The sequence below is a fragment of the Sceloporus undulatus genome, chromosome 1 (genome assembly GCF_019175285.1).
Source record: "Sceloporus undulatus isolate JIND9_A2432 ecotype Alabama chromosome 1, SceUnd_v1.1, whole genome shotgun sequence".
Lineage (NCBI taxonomy): Eukaryota > Metazoa > Chordata > Lepidosauria > Squamata > Phrynosomatidae > Sceloporus > Sceloporus undulatus.
Window position 1 is genome coordinate 268777874 of NC_056522.1, and position 9503 is coordinate 268787376.

Consider the following 9503-nt stretch of genomic DNA (forward strand, 5'->3'; position numbering starts at 1 on the left):
AAATTGCACCTTAAGAATAATAGTATGGACTCCAGAGCAGAGAGAATGGGGATGGGTTCAAGACCCCCTAAGACTAGGCATGGGAAGGGTCTCTGAAATGATTTGCAAAAAATTGGAACACCAAGATTCCTGTGTAGCTGAGCCTCTTCAGGAATTATTAGTCAGATAATTTATTATTAATCAGATAATAAATGATCAAGCACTTTGAAATGTTAAGACTGCAACTGTCACTGAGCCTTCCAGGAATAATAAAGGCAGCCCACAATCTATCCTCAGCATACATACTTGGGAGTAAGCTACAGTGAACACATGGAGGGCACTTCTAAGAAGACATTGTGCTCATAAGAGTGTTATCTAATAGTCATCATATTTTATGATAATGGATGGTAGAAGTAATTCGCTAACCCCCACAAGTATGAAATGTTGCAAACAGCTTACCTGCCAGTGTTGAATAAACACACACATGCAGCTTAAAAACAGTTCCTGGGGCCCTGAACAACAGTACATATCAGAGGAAAGATGTATGCAACACCCAACAAGAAGTAGAAATTAAATTTGTTGGCTTCACTGTAGAAATAACCATATCACACCTTTGAAAACTGGAAACAGAACAGATAGCATCTTGTCTTGAAAAATTGTACATTTTGGAGAATTGCAACATGTTTTGGAGGAAAAACTGTACACAAAGACAAAGTCACTTGAAAAATACATCAATTAAAAATATATACTTTTTTTAAATGCAAAGACATTGTTTAATCAATGGAAAAAAAGATACAAAAATATATTTTAGAAAAAATGCATCCAAAAGAGTATAGAAATATGCACAAATGTTCATTTGTGAATACGTGTGTGTGTGTGTAATGGTCTTTTAACCTAAGATGGAAATGAGATGGAACAAGATTGCGGGTGGATTTTTGAGAAATGCAACAAAAATGACAGGTTGCCACATTTTTTAGATTTCTATTCCCGTAACACAAAAGCATGCGAGGATCCTTTAAAACAGAAAAATATCCCATGGCTTTCATAACATCCAAACGATATGTTCCAAAGTGATTGAGTGATATATCCCTCTACCAAAAAGTAAACAGAAAAAATAGTCAGGAGAGATGGAATGTGCACACAAAATGTTCAGATTGTTTGTGGGTATTTTTATGAGTACCTCTCCTCCTATAATCAATAACAGGGAATCTTGAAATTGCAAAGTAGTGAGGTCTTTGCTTATGGTAAGGGCAGAGTCTGCTATTCCCACTGTATTCAGTTAGTCACAGTGCTTCCATATTTGAACATGTTGTTCCATGTAGTTTTCAGAGGAGCTGACAGTATGCTGGTGAGGGAAAATGCTAACAAATAGCATAATAACATCTAGGGTATGCTTTAGCAAAGATTACATCTGTCTGAAATTAAAATAATTTTGACTCCGATTCCAAATGCACCCTCTTGTGATATGGGGGGAGCTATTATTTTCAATGGGACTGATGATGGTAAAACTTGATGAAGAAAGCTGGCTGGAATGTTCACAACTGTGTGTATATACATGAGAGAAGATCAAGTATCCATTAAGTATAGCCAAGTTTTAGCACAGATGATTGAAAACATGTCGGTTAAACTTGGAAAATATTAAAACAAAGCACTTACTTGCATTTCACCAGGTTTTGTTTTGTCATCCCTGTTCCCAACCCCCACTCCTCAGCCTGTTTGTTTTTTGAAAGGTCTCTTCAAATAATTTTTAAATCATGGTTTATGGAAACCAAGAGAGACAGCCACTGTATTGAAATTTCTTCTATTTATATCCTTGCAAAACACACGTTCCCAGAAATACTTCTTCCTTTCCTTTCTTTTCTCTTTCCTGAGAAGGAGTGTGCTCTGCTTTTTGTCTCTAAACATTCTTGTCAGATGCCCTGATCTGGACATTCATGTGCTTCTTGGGTGCAGAGGGTTCCTTATTCATTTGGATAAGAGGATCCAATATTCACTGGTGGGTTCAGATCCTGAATAATAGAAGATTTTGTAGGTGATGAAGGCGACATTCCTACATCCCTGATCATGTCCTAGATGAAGGAAACAATCACTATTCCTTACTTTTACAGTCTAGAAGGGTTACACTTTTGTTTGTTTGTTTGTTCCATTTAACATGCCTTTGGTGCCCATTTAATGGAGATCTCTTTCATTCCCTGTGGATATGAACACAGCTGGAGGAAGTAGAGCTGTGCCATAACTGCCCACCTCTTCCCTCTTCCAAACCTCACATGGCTTTACAGCACACTGGGAACTACTTAATTCAGTCCAGACAATGAAGTGCATTTGTAGGTAAGCTCAGCATAGACTTCACTCAGGTCTGTTGCTTGAGCATAAAGGGACAGGCACATCTGATCCTTGGCATATTTCTTTTGGGATTTCACCAATCACCCTTCCCTGTTATATGGAGTTGGCCTGTCTTCTGAATAATTCCAGGCATGGCCATGTCTATAGGCAGCTGGTAGCTGAGGGGGCTGAAGTGGAAATTTTAGCCTTAGATTTGAGGTGGGGAATTTTTATTTTTATTTTTGCCTTTTCCATGGAAAAATCTGACATTATTCCCAAAAGAATGTTAATACAGGTACTGGCACAACTTTATTCAAGTGAGTTGGTGTGTTTGGGCATTGGGGTGGATCCAATTATGGAAGTGGGTAGGCTTATCCATTCCAAATATTGGAGTCCTTGAGGAGCCTTGGAGAGGCCAATGTTTAAGGGCATTGGCCCAGCTCAGGAGCTCTCTAAAAGAAAGACTCATTTCCAAACGGCAGGCAAGGGGTATCACCCAGCAGTTCACATTGCAGTGTAACCCATCTTCTTAGCCATTCTCATCGTTTCCCCAACAGGTGGGCTGAGTGGGTCAGTGGTTGATATATGGGTCAACTGATTAATGGGATGCCATTCCCAATCAGGGCCAAAATTGCACGGGAACTATACTCAATAAACTTGTGGCCTTTTCTTTTCTAGAAGTATGTAATTTCTTTGCTTTGCCCTTCTCCACCCCATGACTCTCCCCTCACTCTTAGGGACACAAACAGATATAGTGCTCATAAAGGGAAACATTTACCACAGGAAACCTTTTGCATGTTCTCTCCCTCCATATCCATGTATACAATCACTCCAGAATCAAGTCAAGTAGATACACAAGTAGATTTTTATTTGGCTACTTTGAAGGTGCAATAGCAAAGTGCTTTCTTCTCCACTCACTCCTGCATAGACCCATTTTCCTCTTCTAGTTGCAGTAGTTCTCCAGCTCATAGAGGGAGCAGGTATTTTCACAGCATTGCTGCACAATTCCTCTTTTCATCTTCTGAAATTCCTGTGGTTGGAATGGCAGTGTTTCTACCTCATTCTGTAAAGGCCCGTTCACTACCATAGAAATAGAAGACACCATATTAATGCATCTTTGAAATTGGTTTGGTAGAGGTGGATATTAGTTTGGTAAAAGTAATATTTTGGGCTACAACTTCCAGAATTCCCTATCCAGCATTTCCATGGAGGATTCTGGGAGTTGCCACTCTAAATCCATGTAGTCATCATAAAATAGCAGGTGACTTGAAGTTACATATAGACCACCGTGGTAGTATTAAAGCAAACAAAAACACAATAAGTAAAGGAAAAAGATCTGCTTTGGCACACATTGCTGTAATTTTGGGTGCTGTTTTGATAAGCCTCCCTGCCCTATTGTGGAAACATAGTCAGGTGGGAAATTAGACTATTTTTCTCGTTTTCTTTGCTATTTCATGGTTGCACATATAAAGCATCTACTGAATGTAGAACATTAATTCTTGTGAGTATAGGTTGATAGATACCAGGTGACTAGAATCTGATGACTTTATGTATAGCACTGTTGAATTCTGAGATGTTTGAATCCAGGAGTGGGCAAAGAGCAGCCCTTGACTCCTTTGGCTTTTTTTTTTTTTACTCCTTTGAACTGCCCTTTTCCACCCCCCCCCCCCCCCCCGCCCCCAAAAGGTGAATTGCCTTTTCTGGAATACTCCAAGACTAGTAATTCCATTTTGAAATACATTGCAGCCTTCTTCTGCATTGTTTCAAACCAAAAGTACCAATTTTTCAAACCAGACAAAACCAGCAAAGGCTTCTAGTTGGTTTTAATTTTTAACTGTCCATGTGATCTCTGTATGGTCAGCAGAAGAAAACTGACCCCCCAGCCCTGCTTTAAATAGAGATGTTTTGCATCTTTTACATTCAAAACATATATTGTATCACTGAACATATCCCCCCTTCCCCCAGAAGTTAAGAATGGAAAACTTGAGTTACAGCAGGGGTGGGCATATGGGTATTATGCCATATGTTTGTGGCATAAAGGAAAGGGTTCTGTTCAAAACAAAGGGGTTAGGATGGAGCAACAAAGTATGCTAGTTCATCAAATAACATATCTAGTTAATTTCCTGACCACTGATAAAGCACCAGTGTGGGTTCTTTTTGCTTCATAGTGGCGGTGTGCCGTTTAGGGGCTGCACCGTCCCTGAGGAGCAAAAATGGGTGCCGGCAGACTGCCATTTCTTGGCAGTCTGTCCCGCCCCCAAGTTTCATACTCTTGGCTTCCAGGGGGAATTCTGGTTTGATCTGTTCAAGGACCCATTGGTTTATCTTTTAGGCTGTCTAAAGTATCCTCAGCACTCTTCTCCAGCACCACATCTCAAATGAATTGATTTTTTCCCCTATCCACTTTTTTCACTGTCCAGCTCTCATATGCATACATGGTGATGGGGAATACTATGGCTTGGACAATTCCAACTTTAGTACTCAGTTGTGTGTCTTTACTCTTCGGGATCTCATCTAGATATTTCACAGCTGCACTCTCATTCATAGTCTTATTTCTTGGCTTCAGTCGCCATTCTGATTGATGTTTGATCCTAGGTATAGGAACTTATTAACTATTTTGATTTCTTCATTGTCTAGGTTGAATTTGTGTATTTCTGCCATGGTTATTATTTTTGTTTTCTTTATGTTCAGCATTACACCTGTTTTTGCACTCTCATCTTTGACCTTCTTTGTAATTGTTCTAAGGCCCAGTACAGACTAGTGTGAAGCACCGGCCTGGGGCCAATTTTAGGGCTCAGGAGACCGGAGCATCCGCATGTTCCCGAGCCCTACCACACCATAATGGCTCACCTCTATCCACACAGGGGCTGCCATGATGATGTACGTGCGATGCAGCGTCCAAATGGTGCTGTGCCATGCGGACATCATCAGTGTGTGCAAGGGCACCAATGGCACCGCGCATGCGCCCTAAGAAGAACTCGCCAGGAACGGGTTCTTTTTAGAGCTCCCAGAGGCTGCACCATTTGGTTGCTGTGGCCTCCATGTGGTGCAGAAAGCAGCGGCGTCTCGGTGCTCCTTTCTCCCCATTTGTATTCCCCCTAAGTTTGTGATGTTTTCTGCTAGTAATATAGAGTCATCCGCATATCTAGAATTGTTGATGCTCCTTCCTCCTATCTTCACTCTTTCTTCCTCTGAGTCTAAACATGCTATTAATTGAGATTATTTGTATAACACAGACTGCATCAGAGAACCTACCTTTATTCACCATATTTTGAAAGAGGAAATGTTGTATAGACTTTTCCCCTGCTGAAAACTTTACCCTCATTTGTAGTGAGACTTGCCTGGTGGAATCTGACATCAGGCTTTCTAGCTGCCTAATTAAACTTTTTGCCTTGTTGAAGATGGTTAAGTTAAGTTTTGTACATCATATTTGCTGCATGGCATTGTACACTGATATTTGCTGCATCTTCAGTATCAGACATGGTTCAAAGGCAGGGTGTTTTTGGATCTTTCAACAGAACATTCAAAAGTGTAAAGATGTCACTTGTAAGCTAAACTAAAATGATTTCCTCCCTGGGTCAGTAGAACATTTATATAGTAAGTGATGGCTAGAGATGGAAATACTATTTATAATTATTTTTTTAATATAAATTATTTTTGCCATGTTTGGGGAGACCAGAGAGTTTTGTGCTATTTACTCCTGGTATATGATGTTCTAAAGTGTTGTATAGGAATTACATTGGGACCTCTGGAACTGTGAGCTCTGATTTCAAGTGACTGCAAATAATAAGATAATTAAATGTCACTGATGTGAATATACTCAATTCAGTTTGTCCATGTTCAAGTCACCACCATTTAATAATATGGGATGCAGTGAACCATGTTTTATCCTATCTGCAGAAGACCCTGAAATAGACCCGAAGGGCCCACTGTATTCTGCAGAGAAAAACATGTGGATGTTTTTTCTGTGCTGAAAAACAGTTTTTTCACTTTTTACAAAAGTGTATTTCTCAGCAGAATAATTCCTCTGCCATACTTCACAGTGTTCGAATAAAAGGAGAATACTACACATAAATATTCATTTTCTCTCATAGGCATATATACACTATAATTACTCTGATTAATACCATTCTTACATGCAAGGATGTAATAGTTGAAGATTCACATCCCAGGTACAGGAACTCTTTAACTATTTCAATTTCTTCATTACTGAAAGCCATTCAGTAACTAATTCAATGATCTTCCTATTGCAGTTGAATTTATGTCCATATTTTAAGTTGGATAACTAATCATGTTATTTCCAAGTGGACATTGATAAGAATCCTGCCACCAGAAGCAAGGCCGCTCCCAGATATGGCCTACAACATTTTGTTGCCTGGGGTACAGGACAAGAAGGTGCTATCTCCCAGTTCCACATGCAGAAACTAGATAAATTATACTTCAGTGTCCTCTGTCACATCTGAGACAACAAGTTTGTGTAGGAAGCCAAGCACAGGGTGTGTGATATACATCTCTATCTTCCAACAGGCAGGGAATAACAAGGGTGCAGCTATTGGGATGCAAAATGAGTACATTGCCCCCTCCCCATTAATAATCCTACACCTCACACCGTGTTTCAGTTCTCAAATTCTAGTATTGCAGAGACGAAGACATTGAACATTGTCCACACCTAGAACTCTTACATCTGCTGTGTTTGCATTCTCTTTATAACTCTCCCTGGCTTTTCTCCCTTTGGATGCCTAAACTCTATTTCTAAATGCTCAAGTGAAGTGTTAAACTGCTGAAATGCAAGAAATTTGGGCACTGATGGAAATTTTCATTTAAAGATGCAAAATTCTTATTTGAGTGCAATGTCCTCATTTCCCCACACCTCAAAGCTACACACTTGCTGAGGGATCACTTGGCCACTTTTCATCTTTTTTCAGATAAATATATATCCCATGGACATTCCACTCATTTCAAACTGTCATTTTTACATGTGAAATAATCATGAATTGGGAAACAGAAGTAGGCAAAGGAGAAATTTAATTTTCAAATGTTCCGAAGTATTATTTGAAGAGCATCTTAGTACTCCTTACCTTATTTTGGAGGTACTATGGTACTTACCATCATGTTAAAATAGTTTCCTTGGGGAGGAAGCCCATTATTTTCTGTCCCATTGTTTATATAAATACTGGAATCAACCCCCTCCCCAACAAGATTCTCTACTTCTAAACATATGAGGTCAGTGCAGAAGTGATAGAGTGGAACTGTGTTATTTAAGATGTCAGAAAATTACCTAGGGGCTGTTCGATGTTCCGTCGTGTTTTGGGAGAATAGTAGAAGCCTCGTTCTCCACATACCAGGTAGAGGGCCTCCACTAGATGAGAGCCACATAGATGCTGATTGGGAATAGCACGACTAATGGTAGGAGCTGAAACAGCAATCAAAACAAGGAGAGGCAAAGAACTGATCCAGAGAGTCATGCTGATATGAGACCTTCAAAGAGATGGTGGAATAGAGAAAGGGGATGTTAGAAAGGAGAGGCAGCAGCTAGACATTTTTGAATATTAAAAATATCTTAAGGTTGAACTATCCCAGGTCTTATCTTTTTTTTCCTCCTTAATAAATCAAACACTTAATGGTAAAACACTAGTGGCAACTAGATTCTGATCTTGTTTAGCACATTGGAGACAACTCCCCATGCCATTTTTCAAAGCTGCTACACATAAACATATATACAACATTTTGCATATACACTTCAATGCAATGCTTGGCATATACATGGCTCCAACTGTACACATGGCAGAAACCTGAGGTTTTCATAGCCTACCACTGTATGGCTTATGAATTGTTGAAAACAAAACATACATTTACTGCCACCCAGATATCAAAGGATCCTTATTTGTTATTGAAATGCTACAGGGTTGGGATGCCACTTTTCAGCTCAGTGCAGCCTTGGACAAGCTGCATCAGCACATTGCTAGAAAACCTGAAGTGATGTTATATCATTTCTTATTCTTATTTGGGCTGATTCAGTTACATTTTCTCACAATTTGAGGTGGTAAGAAAGGAGCAAAAGACTCCAACTCCCATATTTGGGGTTGGTTTTAAAGTGTTTGGAATCATCCACTGGTTTTAGGGCTTTGTGGAGGGCCCTGTGGATTAGGGCATGCAACATATGGGCCTGGGATCACATGCAGCTTCAGGGCCATGCATTTCCCACCACTGCAATATATGGACAGATAAGTGAGACATCTACAAATCATTATGGATAGTGTACAAACACATAATCCAAGATCTTACATGGCTATGCATAGTGTAAGGGTTCAGCATGTGGAACTCTTTTACATCTTTCCTATCACTAACCCAAGAACTCATCATGTCCCTACAATACACCCGTCCGACCAACCATTCCAGGGCTGGTGTAGAACAGTTGTTGCTGTGTGCCTTCAGGTTGCTTCCAGTTTATGGTGATCCTATCACAGGGTTTTCTTGGCATGATTTGTTCAGGGGGATTGACGTTGCCACCCTTTGAGGCTGAATGTGTGTGATTTGCCTAAGGTCACCCAGTGAGTTTCTATGGCCAAATGAGAATTTGAACCCTGGTCTCCAGAATCATAGTTCAATGCCTAAAATAGTACACCACATTGTCTCTGTTTGGTGGAGAGAAGTGGGGATTGGGAAAGCATCTGGTTATGTTCTCATATGCAGACACAGACCAACCACATCTTCCACCAAGCTCCTTTAGAGTCATCCAGCGATCTCAGCAGAGGATGTTGGTGGCATAACGGATATGCTTTACACCCAGTGCAGATCGTTTTTTAAACATGCCCCCAATAAAATGGTGGAGGAAGTATTTTTTAAAAAATGATGCCTCTGTTCCTGTTGCCAACAGCATTCATCTCCTTGGCGGGGGGTGGGGATGGGGGGTTTCGTTGTCCCAAAGAGAGGAGCAGGAGCAGTGGGGGTGGTGATGGCGGGCAGAGTCCTCCACTTTACCAGCACCACTGCCATCCGTTTCCTCAGAAGGTTTCAGGACAAGCAGCAGCAGCAGCAGAGGGGTAGAGGACTGAGTCCTCCATGTTCCCACCACTGCTGTCAGCCATTTCTTCAGGGGGCTGAAGGAGTTGAGCAGAAGTGTTGGGAGGGGGGGGATAAGGACTCAGGTCTCTGTGTTCCCATAACCACCAACACTCATTTCCTGAAAGGCCACACTGGAT

General features: G+C 40.6%; 1 protein-coding gene across 1 annotated transcript; it reads right to left on the bottom strand.

Moving 5' to 3' along the window:
- Window positions 1-3184: 3184 nt before the first annotated feature.
- INS (insulin) lies at window positions 3185-7768 on the bottom strand. The gene is made up of 2 exons (XM_042445031.1): window positions 7580-7768; window positions 3185-3381 (listed from the first exon to the last, which is right to left on the bottom strand). Exons 1-2 carry the CDS (start codon window positions 7764-7766, stop codon window positions 3245-3247), a joined length of 324 nt encoding a protein of 107 aa, XP_042300965.1. The 5' UTR covers window positions 7767-7768; the 3' UTR covers window positions 3185-3244.
- Between the last annotated feature and the right edge of the window lie 1735 nt (window positions 7769-9503).